Here is an 18048-nt window from a genome sequence, read left to right on the forward strand (position 1 = left end):
AATTAAGGTTTTAAAATGGCCTTCCCAAAGTCCAGACTTAAACATGTGGACAATGCTGAATAAATAAGTCAATGTCAGAAAACCAACAAATTTAGCTGAACTGCATCAATTTTGTCAAAAGTAGTGGTCAAAAATTCAACCAGAAGCTTGCCAGAAGCTTGTGGATGGCTACCAAAAGCGCCTTATTGCAGTGAAACTTTCCAAGGCACATGTAACCAAATATTAACATTGCTGTATGTATACTTTTGACCCAGCAGATTTGGTCACATTTTCAGTAGACTCATAATAAATTTATAAAAGAACCAAACTGTAACGATCTGGTGTGGTGAATCCCAAGGATGCAGAGACGTTTAGCGTGCTGTCAATAGTCTTTCTCTTTATTCAAGAGGTAGCACACAATAGCAAAAACAAAGGCGATGGTGGCAAACGCACAAAAACACACCATGTAAAAACTACCAATATAAATACCTACAAGAAACCAAAAGCGCTAGACAAGGCTAGGAGAAATACTTCATGAAAGAAGTATTACTGAAAAAACAAAGTACAAAATAAAGGCGCTAGACAAGGCTAGGAAAAATACAAGCAAACCTGAGATGAAGCACAAGACGAACTAGTGAGTCCGCTGGCGAGTCTAAATACTAATGCGTCTGAAGCAAGCAGTAGATAAAGTTCCGGCGCTCACAGGCCGTCAGCAGCCAGGTTAAATAGGCTGCCCCTAATCAATGTCAGGTGTGTGCAGCTGCCTCGCGCCAGCTGCACTCCATATTGAGGACGAGAGAGACAGTGAACATAGTGTGCAGACAAAACAGAAATGAGCAAGGAAATTTCCGATTACCACACAAACTTCATGAATGTTTTTTGTGACAAACAAGTATGTGCTGCAATCACTCTATCACAAAAAAAATCAGAGTTGTAGAAATGATTGGAAACTCAAGACAGCCATGACATTATGTTCTTTACAATTGTATGTAAACTTTTGACCAAGACAGTATGTGTATGTATGCATGTGTTAATACATACATATGTATGTATTATATATATATATATATATATATATATATATATATATATATATATATATATATATATATATATATATATATATATATATACATATATATATATATATATATATATATATATATATATATATATATATATATATATATATATATATATATATATATATATATATACATATGTATGTATGTGTGTATATATGCGTATATACTGTATGTATATGTATGTATATATTAATATAAGTGTGTGTGTGTGTGTGTGTGTGTGTGTGTGTGTGTGTAGGGCTGTATGGTATACCAGTACTAATAAAGTACCGCGATACTAATTAATTGAAATTGGTATTATACTGCCTTTGAAAAATACCGGTACCGTTCTTTCATCCGAATGCCACTGTGCTGCGGTGACTACAGAACCGAGGACATGACTTTGTGTGTGTCAAAACGCACACACAAAGGGCATACAAGCAATAACATCGTGGAGAGGAAGAATGGCCAAAAATGACAATTCTACTGGTTAAGGTAAAGGTAACGCTTTAAACAGGGAGGCGCCTCACTGCAAATGTTGCTTTAAAACATGCCCCGCCAAATGTGGCGATTAGTATTTGGTAATACTAATGGCCACATTTGGCGAGGCATGTTTTAAAGCAACCTTTGCTTCTAACTTAGGTAAACATTTAAAAAATAAGCATTCAGATCTGCACAAGGAGTTATAAAAAGTGACAGGTAATTTAGTTGTTACACCTGTCCTGCTGTTCGGCTCCCATGCAGACCGAAGTCGAGGAGCACAGGAGAGACGTTTTCTCCCGGGCCGATATATATATATATATATATATATATATATATATATATATATATATATATATATATATATATATATATATATATATATATATATATATATATATATATATATATATATATATATATATATGTACGTGTATATATATATATATATATATATATATATGTATATATATATCTATATATATATATATATGTATGTATGTATGTATGTATATTATAATTATGTATATATTTTTTGGGGCCTGCTTGCCCTGCGGGGTTTGCGTCTCGGGCTGCGTGTCTAGGGCCCCTTGGTCTCGCACCCACCTTCTTCCGGATGCCTGTCTTGGTTGGGGCCAGCTGGGTTTAGTCCCCGCGTCTATCGTGGCACCTCGGTGCATTGCATGGTATTCTGCGGTGTTGTATGGCGGCCAGCTGTTCGGGTAATGACCTTGTGAGTCGGCGTGTCTGTAATCTCCTCCTTTCCTTACCTCCTTCTTTATTCTTTTATTTTTCTTTCCTCAGGGGAGGATCCGCCAGGGCGGTTGTTGGATGTTCCATTTCCATCGTTGGGGTCCCTGCAGGTGGGGTGGGTGGCCTGGGGCGGGCGACGCCGTTCTCTCCTGGGGGGTTGGGCTCGAGAGGACACGGTTGCTTGTTGGGCGGGGCGATCTTCCTCTCTGGCTGCGGGGAGTGTCTGGGCCCGTCCCGTCTTTCTGCATGCATGGGGTATGGTCTCTCGCTGGCTTGCGGGCTGGTTGGCGGGCTGGCTGGCGGGCTGGCGGGCTGGCTGACTCCCGCTTTTCACGTGCCTTGTCCTCTGCTGGGCGCGTCTGTCTATGGTGGGCCTGGTCCTGGTGAACTTGTCACTGGCCGGCCTGCCTGTGTGGGGCCGGTGGTCCCTTTTTCTTTGGGTACCGCACCTGCTGTTTTGGCAACCCAAAACAGCAGCGCTCTCCCTGGGTTGTTGGGGCCGTATTTTGGCTCCTGCACATTCTGGGACACAAATATATTGTACATACAAACACACATACATACACACAATTATTCATACATGGTTACATACATACAGTATGTCCATTAATTCATACATACATACATATACATATGTATGAATTTATGATTGAATGAATTTACACACTTAAACAGGTACATACGCTCTCGTATACATACATAAATACAGTACATGCATACACACAGTGGCATGTCCAGACATTTTTTATCAGGGGTGGCACCTAGTTCTGCAAGGGTGGCACCCATAAAACAGTCAGTCTACCCCAGGAGCAGCTGTAATGGTTTACAACGGTTACCACCGCCAAGTATTGAGTGAATTTTCATGTGAGATAATTGCTGACATTAAACAGTATTGCAGTACATCAAACAACTTGCAACAGTTGGCACAAAATACAAATACAGAATGTCAACTTTCCTCTTTAATAAAGTATAATTGTAACATTCATAAACCTTTATTTAAATTTAAACAGATTAGGACTCTCTCAGATCCACTCTTTACATTGTGGCAATAAAATAATTTCAAATATTACACAATGTGCCTTTGAAAGTATTTGGCAAAAACAAATACATTAACTGGACTGAGTGGAACTAAAATCACGATGGAATAACAAAAGATGGTAGGACTGAAATAACGTTCAAAACAGATGACTGCACCTGTTCTTGTGTTGGCAGAGAAACACTTTAATAAAATCATCCATGTTCAAGTGCTTGGCTCTTTTGAACTCATACCTTAATGGCTACGCCTTGTGTCAACCATTGTTGTACGTAAATTAGTTTTTATGAGCGTTAGAGCTGAAAAGCTCCATTCACAAGCAGCACTTCTTACAGGAAGGGTACAGCTATTTTAAAAAGTCCTAACAGTTCATAGCACACTTCCTGATAAGGTTCTAAAAACACGGTCAGAGCCATTATGCTCTGACAGAAAAGTTCATCCATCCCATCCATTTTCTACCGCTTATCCCTTTCGGGGTGGCGAGGGGTGCTGGAGCCTATCTCAGCTGCAGTCGGGCAGAAGGCGGGGTACACCCTGGACAAGTCGCCACCTCATCGCAGGGCCAACACAGATAGACAGACAACATTCACACTCACATTCACACACTAGGGCCAATTTAGTGTTGCCAATCAACCTATCCCCAGGTGCATGTTTTTGGAGGTGGGAGGAAGCCGGAGTACCCGGAGTAACACACTCACGGGGAGAACATGCAAACTCAAGTTCAATCATCATCAAATTCAAAAGCTAAATATCTCAGTTATTGCTAAATTAGCAGTTTAAAGGGAAACTGCACTTTTGTTTTGGAATTTTGCCTATTGTTTACAATCCTTATGAGACATATGATGATGTTTTTTTTTGTTAATACAATCTAAATATTAAACAAATGCAATCAAAAGTCTGCTTACAATTGAGCCTATGGGAGCTGCTCAATTCTGCTATTAAGGCCTTAAAAAAACATCCAAACACCTCTATTGAGATTTTATATACATGATTTAAGTACATATATGTAATGTAATAACGAACAAATGTATAATAACATTTAAAATGTATGTATTTTTTATGTTTTAAGCATACGCTGCGCATTGATTTAGAAAATGCATCACGTTTGCTTTTTTTCATCACTGATTTTTACTGCAGACTTCATGAAAGCCAACAAACATAATAAAACCTTTCGGATGACGACTGCTAGGTGTCAGGTTCAAACACCGATGACATCTATTAGACAAGACAAGAAGCAAAGAAATCAAACAGAGACAGGATTAAATTTAGCTCATGAGGAGAGTGCGTAGACCTGTACCCTTGTACAGTGTAGTCCCACACGAGGGAGTTCTTTTATTTGGGCATTTCCTGATTAAATTACATTACATTACGCAGCTGCTCCTGAGGAGAGGTGGTACACAGCTTTTGCACTCGGTCATATACAGTTCAAAGAAAAGGTGCCTGGAGCGGTGTTAGGTTCTGCTCCCTCTCTGCTTTGTAGATCTCGGGTCGTGACAAGGTCTTCCTGTGGCTGTCCAATAGATCAGGGAGACCATCCTCGCACACAGTGGAGGTTTACAAGCGGCAGGCCTTTTGCTTGATAAGGACAAAGACAGCTTTTGTCTTCTCGCGGGGCAGCCTGAACTAATGGTAAAACAAGTTGTGTGATACTTATATACAATTATTCTGACACTAGGATGTTTATTTATTCCCATTTAGATTAAACATTTCTCATAATAGGAACTTAAATGATCCCAAGAAATTCTGGAAAGTCATAAAACCGTATTTTGAAAGTGAAACCACAAATATGGGTAGTAAAGATCAGAAATAATGCAATCACCCCGTCCTTGGCCAAGTGGTTTCTTCTGAAACCCGATCTGTTATGAATCCTCTGCACATGCACGATGCTTTCAGATTGTGTATTCACTGATCTCTGCCACACTGCTCAGGTGTTTTACAAGGGCGCAGGGGCCAGCTCCCTCTGTTGCCGTCAACCCCATGCTAGGAAATTAATAAGAAAGCCTTGAAACGAAGACCAGGATGCTGCTGATTGGTGCTGCTTACCACCCCCCTCAGCTCGAAGAAATGGTGGGGAATTGTGAATTCCCTCACCGGGCGGGAGAAGTGGCTCTACGGACATCGAACATCCAGGTATCCCCCATATCTCAGCAAATGAAAATGCCAACATCTTCTGCCAAACCTTTGTGGACAAGTGCACATTGCCTGGGGCATCAGCACAACCCCAGCTTCAGAGCCCACCAGCATCCTCTTACCTTGGCGATGTCCACTTCAAACCCAAAGAGGTGAGGAACATCCTACGCAACCTAGATCCAGGGAGAGAGCGCCGCAGAATTGGCCAGTCCCCTCAGCCTTCTCTTTCAACTTCTCTTCTCTCGTGGCTTGTTTCCTGACCAATGGAAAACTGTGAGAGTGATCACAATTTACAAAAGGGACTCTAAAACAGATTCATCCAAGTACCGTCCCGTATCTCTGCCCAGCGTCATCAGTAAAGTAATGGAATCCTTTGTCCACAAACAGCTACAGAGATATCTCCTCTGCCATAACCTTATGTCCAATAAACAATATGGTTTCAGACCAAACCACAGCACATAAAATCTCCTTACAGTTTTGTCACAGACATGGACCAACATCCTCGACAAAGGTGCATTCGATCAGGTTTGGCACAATGGCCTTTGTGCTAAGCCAGGGGTGGGCAATTAATTTTTTACCAGGGGCCGCATAAGCAACCCGAGCACTGCTGGAGGGCCACACGACAATATTTCAATTAAATTTTGCTCAATATTATTTTTGATATACCGTAAGATAAAATAATAATAATAATAATAATAATAATAATAATAATTAATAATAATAATAATAATTTCATTTAACCTAGCTTAACTTTACACAAAAGCAGATTGCTTTTGATGGTTTTATTTTTAACACTGTCTTACAAAACACTTCCTGATGTATAATACAATGCAAAAATGTCCATTTCTGCACAGGGTTAATTTCTGTCACTTTATCCTGCATTATCCAACATTTTTCCCCATCAGATTTGGACAACCATCTGTTGTTAAAAATCGTTTTTAATCATATTTTTTTTTATATTGTTTTTTATATTGGTTTTATATGTAATTATGTATTGTTTTTATTCAGTCATTGGTGGAGCTAAGGATAATATTTGATTATTGTTTTTAATATTGTTGTGCAGCACTTTGGAAACATTTTGTTGTTTAACTGTGCTATATAAATAAAGTGGATTGGATTGGATTGTCACACCTGCCAGCTTGTCCCATTTCAGTCCTAACATGTCCAAACACGCATTTACCTATGTGAACAAGTCATTACCTGTGGTTGTCTCTTTAATTGACTGCATGGCTGACAGCTCCTCCATGATTTGAAAGTCAGCAGTTATCCCACGTAAGAAGATGAGCAGATGGGCGGTGATCTACGTGACACACACATCCAAAGCCAGCGAAAAACAGTCAAAGTCTCCGGCATATCAGCGCAACAGAGTCCAATAAGCACGCCTTAATAAACTCATTTTGTGAGAAATGACGAAACTTGTCCTGATGGCTGCATCTTTGGGGGTGTGAAATTTGGCAAAAAGTCCTTGTTGGGTTTGCAGTTTTACCATCAACGCATCTGCCTCCCTTGCGCACGCTTCATCAGACAGATTCCGGTATTTTTCCTTGTGCTTCTTCGTGTATTGGCGATTCAAATTAAATTCTTTAAACACAGCAACCTGTGTACCACACATTAAGCACACGGCTTTACCTTTAATTTATGTAAAGAAATACTTGGCAGTCCATGTCTTGTTGAAAGCACGCCATTCGTCATCAACTTTTCTTTTTTTTAGCGTCTCATCACTTGTCGCTGTGCACCTTCACTCACAGGTTACACCCGGACATACGCCCATAAATAACACTTTTCAAAATAAAAGCAGCACAGTTGTATGCACGCACGACATAGATGTTTTTTAAACTTTATTTTGTAATTTGTGATTGCCGCTGTTTACAGTCACTCACAATCACACACGCGCATACGTCCAAAAGGAAGTAATACAAATAACGCTTTTCAAAACAAAAGCAGCACCGTTGTATTGCACACTCGACATAGATACTTTTTAAAATGTATTTTGTAATTTATGATTGGCCTCACGCGGGCCGGACAGGGACGCACAAAAGGCCTGATGTGGCCCGCGGGCCGCAGAATGCCCAGGTCTGTGCTAAGCTCATCTCAAAGGGCGTAACTGAAAGACTGCATGGCTGGCTACAGAACTACCTTCAAGGAAGAACCATCAAGGTTGTGCTCTCTGGTCAATCTTCATTTCCACATCCCATCAACGCATCTGTACCCCAGGGATCAATTCTCGGCCCATTACTATTCTCCATCTTCATAAGAGATGTTGTGGAACAGTGCGTGAACACCATATTCCTGTATTCGGATGACTCCATCATCTTCATACAAATTACTGTCAAGAGTGCACAATAATGTACCTTTATGTAACGTTTTTCTGGGCATCCCATTCATATTGTTTCTATCTATCCATCTGTCAGTCTAGCACACTGTGTGAGCTATCAAAAGGCTGCTACTATTAACTAGCATTGTTTTGTTATATATATCTAGTCCACGCGAAAGTATATGTTTCCAATAGTGTTAATGTCAAATATGGCCTACCCCTTGGTGAGCAAAAACTGAAATTAGAAATTACATGAAAGACTTATGTCCATATGGTTTTTTTGAATTACAATACAATAGGTCAGCATTGATCTTCTGTTTTCTGTCTGCCTCCTCATTGGAATACACCCAACGAGGGTTTATATTAGTGTCACCATGTTTACGGGATGATGATATGTCAGAAAAAACGCTGTGTGCAGTTGTGCATTAGTAGGATGTTTATTAACATTGTAAAATTCAATCTTGTACATACTTATAACTTAACCTAATATTTTGTATTTACAGAGAACAGTATGCATAATGTGTTGAAAATCTTTACAAAAACAAAATGTACAAATGCAATAAAAATCTGTTACAGACATGTCATCAAAAGTTGTTTTCCCAAAAGCTGCAAAAAAGGGTTTAAAAAATAAATTGATTATCCGCATAAAACAAATGATTAATTATTTTTATTTTTCTTAAGGTAAAATAGATAGCATTAGTTTTTTTGCCTATACTCCCAGTTAATGATAGATTTACCCCTAAAGAATAATACCCTACAATAGCTCTTGGGAACTCAGCTCTATCTAAATAGGATTTTAAATACAGAGAAATTACATTGCATACAGTATATATGTCCAAAATAAAATTAAATAAACATTACACATACATTATATTGTTCCACTTCAAATTGACCTGAATAGAGACACATATACAATTCAAATACATAGAATGTACCCATCAAATAACTTGTTTATCAATAGTAAAAAATGTTTTCCTGTTTTTGGTTTCTGCCTCAACTTTATCAATGTAGTTGGGATTTTTATTGTGATAAGGACGAGCACAATTCACAATGCCTCAATGGCCATGTACTGAGACAGATTCAGCAAAACATGCTTCACTTCCAGGAAAAAAAAACCTTTGTCTTGATACTTAGAAACATACATGCATAACATCAGATATAATCATGTTCTGGCCCTGGAAAAAGTACAAGTGCCTACGATGGAATCCAACTATTGGCTTGTTGGGGTTCATAATATTGTTTGATAAAATAATGTATTTAAAATGATTTTAAAGGGATGGTAGAGGGGAATCCTGCAATTCAATAATCAAAACCAGTATGCTTTGACATAGGATAATGATTTAAGTGTTTTGTAAAAAAGCAATTTTTTCACTCACTCAGTACAGGACATAAAAAACACAAACAGGATGTTAAAAGTCAGTTAAACTTTTTTCAACTGTTTCTTCTACCTTAAAATGGATCGATTTAAAAACGTTTTACCCTCAGAATTTTGACTAATGTCTTTGGTATATATGAATTTAATTATTAATTTTAGTCACAGTAATATGAATGGTAAACTATTGGTACTGTATTTGGTATTGTCATTACATAAAAACATTTATTATTATTATGTATTTTAGTTACATTAGACAGAGTTAGCAAACTATGTTGTCCATGAGAAACACTGACTGTAAATGTATATTATTATGGTTAAACTATCAGGTAAAATCAAACTCTGCTCAGTACTATCTGTAGACTTGTCAGTGCTTTGTTTGCATGAATACAATACAGTGGAATGTTATATTATCAACAATAGTTAATGGCTGTAGCCATATTACCACATGCCATATTAAAGTAAATTAAAGTATACTTCCTATAAAGTAGAAAATGTACAACGTGTGTGCTATACATGTGATGTAATGAAAGCTAAGGTGTGTAACTTGTTACATAACTATATACAGTTTGGGAACTTGTTATTTCATCCCCTGCATTTTTTTAAGTTTAGCATCTTAAATGACATGAACAGTCAATATGTTTACGATTGGTTTATTTTGAGACAGAAAAATGAAATATCAACTAAATCTTGAAAAAAATACATTAAAAATATTTTTTATTTATTTGTATTTCATTGAGTGAAGTATTTGAATCCCCATGCAAAACGTGGTTGGGTCTTTGGGATTGTGCTTCCCTCCTCTTTACAAATGTGACATTTGGACACAAATCCTGAAGGTTTTGAGTGATCACTTTTTTTATGAAGGTAAATATTCAGTTCAAGTGATGAATCATTGAGAGTATCAACACCACAACAATCCCTGTATTCATCAAAGTAGTATACAATTTATGCATCTGTATAGTTTCAATGTTTAGCAGTCATTCAATCCCTGCACACAATACATACACTGACAATCATAATTATATTACATCCAATTTCTTTAATCACTGAATTAATTTATCCTAATCTGTTCAGAACCTTTTCTTCTTTCAGAACCACTGGCCATGTTTCCCCCCCTCCCTTAGTTGTTTTACAGCCATTAATTAGTATAGTTTTTTTCTAGACATATTTTTTCCATCAGCTCATCAGTAATAAATATTCTCTCACATGCTCCCTCAGAGCAAATATGATGAAAGCATGTCATTCCTATCTGCACCCTGCAAATGTCTTCAGGAGCCCTTCTTTGAAATGCCTCCATCCATCGTCTCCTTCTTACCCTCTCTCCTCCCTTCTTTTTCCACAACCTCCATTCTCCCCTTAGCACCCCTCCTCCCCTTTCATCTTGTGCCTATGTTCTTGTATTGGCACAGCAGCAGGTTCTTGAAAGTCTTTTTGAATGTGGCGTTGCACAGGGCGTAACAAGCTGGATTGATAGTGGAGTTAACATAGCACAGCCAGTAGCCAATGGCCCACACGGTGTCAGGAACACACGACTGGCAGAAGGTGGAGATCAGCACCATGACGTTATAGGGCGTCCAAGTAATGATGAAAGCCAGTAAGATAGCAAAGATTGTCTTGGTCACCTATAGGACAGCAAAGATGAAAAATAGAAGAAAATGAAAATTGTGAAAAAGCAAAGAGTGACTATTTTTTAATTTGACAGGCTGGAGGAAAGTATGTGTGATCCACCGCTATGTAAATTAATGTACTAAGTTGTTCTGTTTTCATTACAGCGAACAGATAACACATAAACCATTGAAATATACAGGTATGTACAAACCCCGTTTCGATTAGAGTTGGGAAATTGTGTTAGATGTAAATATAAACGGAATGCAATGATTTGCAAATCCTTTTCAACCCATATTCAATTGAATGCACTACAAAGACAAGATATTTGATGTTCAAACTCATAAACTTTAATTTTATTTTTTTTGCAAATAATAATTAACTTAGAATTTCATGGCTGCAACACGTGCCAAAGTAGTTGGGAAAGGGCATGTTCACCACTGTGTTACATGGCCTTTCCTTTTAACAACACTCAGTAAACGTTTGGGAACTGATGAGACACATTTTGTAAGCTTCTTGTGATGGGACACAAGTAGGGGATTTTATTTTTTATGTTTTATTGCCATGCATGTCTTAGTATTTTATTGCTGTGGATTTTAATTGCATGTTTTTACATCTTAGAATTTGATTGTATTTTTAATTGCATGTTTTTACACTTTAGAATTTGATTGTATTTTTAATTGCATGTCTTTACATTTTAGAATTTGATTGTCTTTTTAATTGCATGTTTTTACACCTTGTGGACTTTGCTGGCATTTTAAGACGTTGCCCCTGACAACCAAAGTGCCCAATCACACGACACCTGAAGTTAGACGCACCTGTGGAGCATTAGCACTTCACCCATTTAAAAGAGAGCAGGGAAGCGAGAGGAGGAGGAAGCGACCGGATCGACAGGCTTTGCCGAGAGCGACCGGGTGGACGTGCGCAGGCTGGGAAGGAACCCCCGGACTACACAGCAGACCCCGCAGGCTACCGGAGTGAACCCCAAGAAGCCCACAACACGCAGGGGCAGACGAAACTCTGCCTCGGAAGTAAGTGACGTTTGTTGTGGATCTGTGGGGGCAACCGACTGCTGTGGGCTTGCGGGCTCGTGCGTTGTACGCTGGCTGTGTGGTCCTGTGGACAGGGGGGCGATTGGGACCCAGAGACATGCGGCGACCCCCGGGAGCGACCAAGAGGCGGAGCGAGGCGGGACGGGTACGGCCACGTAGGTCCCGCGAGTGACCGGCGACTGGCGAGGAAAGTGGGCGTACCCAAGACTTCGACGTGGAACTACAACAAGGCCTCGCTGTAAGTGTGGCGTCAGCCCAGAGAGCGTCTCCTTGGTTTTAGAAGATTTTATCCCCGTGGCCTGCCTCCGTGTTAATTTTGTGTGCAGGAGGATGCCGTAGAAGTGGGTGGAGCCAGGACGCGGAACCACTACGACTGTCGCGGCTGTCCCCTCCCCATAATATTGGTTACCAATTGGTATTTTTAGCGTTGTCAACTGGACTGGTTTTTTAATTTGTATTGCAATAAATTGTGAACGAGCAAATTAATCTTCCCTTATTTTGGACAGCTGCTCTTACTACATTGGGTTCTTAATATTTTATATTTGTTTTAAGCAACATTTTTTTCAGATTTTAATATTCCACCACTCGGGTCCATCACATTCTCAGGTGGAATTATTTCCCATTCTTGCTTGATGTACAGCTTAAGTTGTTCAACAGTCCGGGGGTCTCCTTTGTGGTATTTTAGGCTTCATAATGCGCCACACATTTTCAATGGGAGACAGGTCTGGACTACAGGCAGGCCAGTCTAGTAACCACACTTTTTTACTATGAAGCCATGTTGATGTAACACGTGGCTTGGCATTGTCTTGCTGAAAAAAGCAGGGGCATTCATGGTAACGTTGGCAACAACATATGTTGCTCCAAAACCTGTATGTACCTTTCAGCATTAATGGCGCCTTCACAGATGTGTAAGTTACCCATGTCTTGGGCACTAATACACCCCCATACCATCACAGATGCTGGCTTCTCAACTTTGCACCTATAACAATCCGGATGGTTCTTTTCCTCTTTGGTCCGGAGGACACGACGTCCACAGTTTCCAAAAACAATTTGAAATGTGGACTCGTCAGACCACAGAACACTTTTCCACTTTGTATCAGTCCATCTTAGATGAGCTCAGACCCAGCGAAGCCGACTGCGTTTCTGGGTGTTGATAAACGGTTTTCGCCTTGCATAGGAGAGTTTTAACTTGCACTTACAGATGTAGCGACCAACTGTAGTTACTGACAGTGGGTTTCTGAAGTGTTCCTGAGCCCATGTGCAGATATCCTTTACACACTGTTGTCGCTTGTTTATGCAGTACAGCCTGAGGGATCGAAGGTCACAGGCTTAGCTGCTTACGTGCAGTGATTTCTCCAGATTCTCTGAACCCTTTGATGATATTGCGGACCGTAGATGGTGAAATCCCTAAATTCCTTGCAATAGCTGGTTGAGAAAGGTTTTTCTTAAACTGTACAACAATTTGCTCATGCATTTGTTGACAAAATGGTGACCCTCGCCCCGTCCTTGTTTGTGAATGACTGAGCATTTCATGGAATCTACTTTTATACCCAATCATGGCCCCCACCTGATCCCAATTTGCCTGTTCAAATGTGGGATGTTCCAATTAAGTGTTTGATGAGCATTCCTCAACTTTATCAGTATTTATTGCCACCTTTCCCAACTTCTTTGTCATGTGTTGCTGGCATCAAATTCTAAAGTTAATGATTATTTGCAACAAAAAAAAATGTTTATCAGTTTGAACATCAAATATGTTGTCTTTGTAGCATATTCAACTGAATATGGGTTGAAAATGATTGTATTCCGTTTATATTTACATCTAACACAATTTCCCGACTCATATGGAAACGGGGTTTGTAGTTAAATCTAAAAGTGAAGAGTTTGTTTGTCTCTCAAAGATAAGCTTATAAAACATATTATGGGACTCTAAAATTTGAATTAGTTATAAGTTAATTACTTATTAGTGTACTTCATTCCTCTTAGTGTACTTCTTCATTCCTCTGCCCTCTGCATCGCCCCTGCAGGGGCGATGCAGAGGGCAAGGGCCCTATTGAAATTGCTGTTTTTTCTTTTATACGTATGGACGCTTTTTTGAGGCCTAACATGCACGAAAAAGCCCCATATTTTGCAGGCGCCGCAGGTATGGCAAAAAAATTCATATTTTGGGGGTCTCGAAAATTAAATTTCTAAATTGGTTCTCCAGCGTACAGCCCCTAAAGGGACATGGGAATTTATTTATTTTTAGATACTTTCTCGTGGCCACGAGAGTTTCTTGTGGCCACGAGAAAGTTTCTCGTGGCCACGAGAAAGTTTTTATTAAAAAAAAATATATATATATATTTTTATTTTTTTTTAATAAAAAGTTTCTCGTGGCCACGAGATACATGTCTAAAAATAAATAAATTCCCATGTCCCTTTAGGGGCTCCGTACCAGCGCCACCATTAAACTTTGAAAAAAAAAAAAAAAAAGCCCCTCCTACCAGTTTCACGTATCAACACTTTAAACGCAGGAGACGGGACACATATAAAAAATCTCAAACCCATACCTAAAAACTAACAAGAAGTCGGCCATCTTGGTTTTCGTCTTCCATTTTTTTCTATGAAAAAAAGGGTTGTACTTTAACAAATTCCTCCGAGGCACTTTGACTAAATGAGTTGCGGTTAAAATTACATATACTACACATATACGGGATGATAAATTGCTAACACATTTTTCCAACGTCATAAGATGTGCGCTTGGATGGCACCAAACTTTGCTCCAATGGTTTTTGGCCATTTTTTGTAGAAAAAAAGGGGTTTTACTTAAACAAATTACTCCTGGGGACTTTGACCAAATGAGTCGCGGTTAAAATTTCAGATACTACACATAGAGAGAGGTAAATTGGGAACAAATTTTGCCTGCACCATAAAATGTGGGTGTGGCATGCCGCCAAACATTCACCACAAAACCCAAACGTTAATAACTTAGCTCCACACATTCAGATCCAGCTCTTATTTGGTAGGAATAATGATAACACCCTGCCATCGCCCCCTGTCGTGAAAAATTATAACTGTCATGCTCCATTCTTCCTGAAATGTTTGATGGTGGGTCGAAGAATTGGGTGAAAAACAATACCAGTAAAAACTTCCTTACATATGCTCCAATCTTCCTGAAATTGTTGAGTGTGGGTCATCGGGGTGTTGGGTGGGACGCAATTGCATGACTACTGTGCAGTGTTAATTTTGTTGACTAAGAATGTTTGCCATAGCTATCGTCAACTACCTTTTTCCCCTTACTAAAATAGGACGATAAGTCAAAACAAATGCACATTGACGAAAACAATGACAACATTGACAATTTAGTCGACGAATAAAAACGAGACGAAAAAATGTGACAGAGATGAAATCCAATCATATTTAGTTTTGTTTTTAAGCGGGTGGGACAGGTTAGGAATCGATCCAATTACAGTAGCATGCAGGAAAGGGGCGGGGGTAAATCATGGCGGGGATCCAATCAGTACTCTAATTACTAGGACACGGTGTTTGTAATTTACACCGGGAAATGTGACAATAGTGTAGGGATGCAACGTAATAATGATGACCCGACGGTTAAAATGATCTAAAAAAAAAAAAAGATCTAAAAACCGATAACTGCATTTTAATAAACTTACGGGCCATGGTGGACTTACTTAAAGGCCTACTGAAATGAAATGTTTTTATTTAAACGGGGATAGCAGATCCATTGTATGTGTCATACTTGATCATTTCGCGATATTGCCATATTTTTGCTGAAAGGATTTAGTAGAGAACATCAACGATAAAGTTCGCAACTTTTGGTCGCTGATAAAAAAAAGCCTTGCCTGTACCGGAAGTAGCGTGACGTCACAGGTTGAAAGGCTCCTCACATTTTCCCATTGTTTACACCAGCAGCGAGAGCGATTTGGACCGAGAAAGCGACGATTACCCCATTAATTTGAGCCAGGATGGAAAATTTGTGGATGAGGAACATGAGAGTGAAGGACTAGAGTGCAGTGCAGGACGCATCTTTTTTCGCTATGACCGTAACTTAGGTACAAGCTGGCTCATTGGATTCCACACTCTCTCCTTTTTCTATTGTGGATCATGGATTTGTATTTTAAACCACCTCGGATACTATATCCTCTTGAAAATGAGAGCCGAGAACGCGAAATGGACATTCACAGTGACTTTTATCTCCACGACAATACATCGGCGAAGCACTTTAGCTACGGAGCTAACGTGATAGCATCGGGCTTAACTGCAGATAGAAACAAAAGAAATAAACCCATGACTGGAAGGATGGACAGAAAATCAACAATACTATTAAACCATGGACCTGTAACTACACGGTTAATGTTTTCCAGCCTGGCGAAGCTTAACAATGCTGTTGCTAACGACGCCATTGAAGCTAACTTAGCAACGGGACCTCACAGAGCTATGCTAGAAACATTAGCTATCCACCTACGCCAGCCAGCCCTCAACTGCTCATCAACACCCGTGCTCACCTGCGTTACAGCGATCGACGGAGCGACGAAGGACTTCACCCGATCATCAATGCGGTCGGCGGCTAGCGTCAGATAGCGCGTCTGCTATCCAAGTCAAAGTCCTCCTGGTTGTGTTGCTGCAGCCAGCCGCAAATACACCGATCCCACCTACAGCTTTCTTCTTTGCAGTCTCCATTGTTCATTAAACAAATTGCAAAAGATTCACCAACACAGATGTCCAGAATACTGTGAAATTTTGCGATGAAAACCGAGCTTTTTGTATTGAATACAATGTGTCTGAATACTTCCGTTTCAACGATTGACGTCACGCACATACGTCAACATAGACGTTTTCAACCGGAAGTTTAGCGGGAAATTTAAAATTGCACTTTATAAGTTAACCCGGCCGTATTGGCATGTGTTGCAATGTTAAGATTTCATAATTTCAGTAGGCCTTTAAAGGCCTACTGAAATGATTTTTTTTTATTTAAACGGGAATAGCAGATCCATTCTATGTGTCATACTTGATCATTTCGCGATATTGCCATATTTTTGCTGAAAGGATTTAGTAGAGAAAATCGACGATAAAGTTCGCAACTTTTGCTCGCTGATAAAAAAAAGCCTTGCCTGTACCGGAAGTAGCGTGACGTCACAGGAGCCAGGATTCCTCACAATTCCCCGTTGTTTACAATGGAGCGAGAGAGATTCGGACCGAGGATGAGCGAGGATGAAAGATTCGTAGATGAGGAACGTTACAGTGAATGACTTGAGAGGCAGCGATGGACGTATCTTTTTTCGCTCTGACCGTAACTTAGGTACAAGCTGGCTCATTGGATTCCACACTCTCCTTTTTCTATTGTAGATCACAGATTTGTATTTTAAACCACCTCGGATACTATATCCTCTTGAAAATGAGAGTCGAGAACGCGAAATGGACATTCAGTGCCTTTTATCTCCACGACAATACATCGGCAAAATGCTTTAGCTACGAGCTAACGTGATAGCATCTTGCTTTAACTGCATATAGAAACAAAAGAAATAAACCCCTGACTGGAAGGATAGATAGAAAATCAACAATACTATTAATCCGTGGACATGTAAATACACGGTTAATGCTTTCCAGGCTGGCGAAGGTTAACAATGCTGTACTAACGACGCCATTGAAGCTAACTTAGCAACCGGACTGCACAGAGCTATGCTAAAAACATTAGCTCTCCACCTACGTCAGGAAGCCCTCATTTGCTCATCAACACCCGTGCTCACCTGCGTTCCAGCGATCGGCAGAAGGACGAAGGACTTCACCCGATGCGTTTGGCGGCCCGGAGACGTAGGAAGTCAAGGTGAGGTCGGCGGCTAGCGTGGCTAGCGCTCCAACAAAGTCCTCCTCGTTGTGTTGCTGTAGTCCGCTGCTAATACACTGATCCCACCTACAACTGTCTTCTTTGCAGCCTTCATTGTTCATTAAAAAAATTGCAAAAGATTTTCCAGAATACTGTGGAATTATGAAATGAAAACAGAGCTTTTTGTATAGGATTCTACGGGGTACCATAACTTCCGTTACTCGGACTTCGGCACGCGCATACGTCATCATACCGCAATGTTTCAGCCGGATATTTTCCGGGAAGTTTTAAAAGTCACTTTATAAGATAACCCGGCCGTATTGGCATGTGTTGCAATGTTAAGATTTCATCATTGATATATAAACTATCAGACTGCGTGGTCGGTAGTAGTGGCTTTCAGTAGGCCTTTTAATGCTAACAGGAAAACAAGAGACATTCTGTATGT

The 18048-nt window shown here is 39.8% G+C and overlaps 1 protein-coding gene across 3 annotated transcripts in view; it reads right to left on the reverse strand.

Annotated features, from left to right (window-relative positions):
- Positions 1-8155: 8155 nt before the first annotated feature.
- The window catches only part of chrm4a (cholinergic receptor, muscarinic 4a), a 126786-nt gene continuing 116893 nt past the window's right edge, over positions 8156-18048 (reverse strand). For all 3 annotated transcript variants that reach the window (XM_062054131.1, XM_062054134.1, XM_062054133.1), the window contains one exon: positions 8156-10747. In XM_062054131.1, coding sequence (XP_061910115.1) covers positions 10502-10747 — 246 coding nt within the window. In that variant the 3' untranslated portion in view covers positions 8156-10501. The remainder of the gene's footprint in view (positions 10748-18048) is intronic.

Source organism: Entelurus aequoreus, linkage group LG07 (assembly GCF_033978785.1).
Source record: "Entelurus aequoreus isolate RoL-2023_Sb linkage group LG07, RoL_Eaeq_v1.1, whole genome shotgun sequence".
Classification (NCBI taxonomy): Eukaryota; Metazoa; Chordata; class Actinopteri; order Syngnathiformes; family Syngnathidae; genus Entelurus; species Entelurus aequoreus.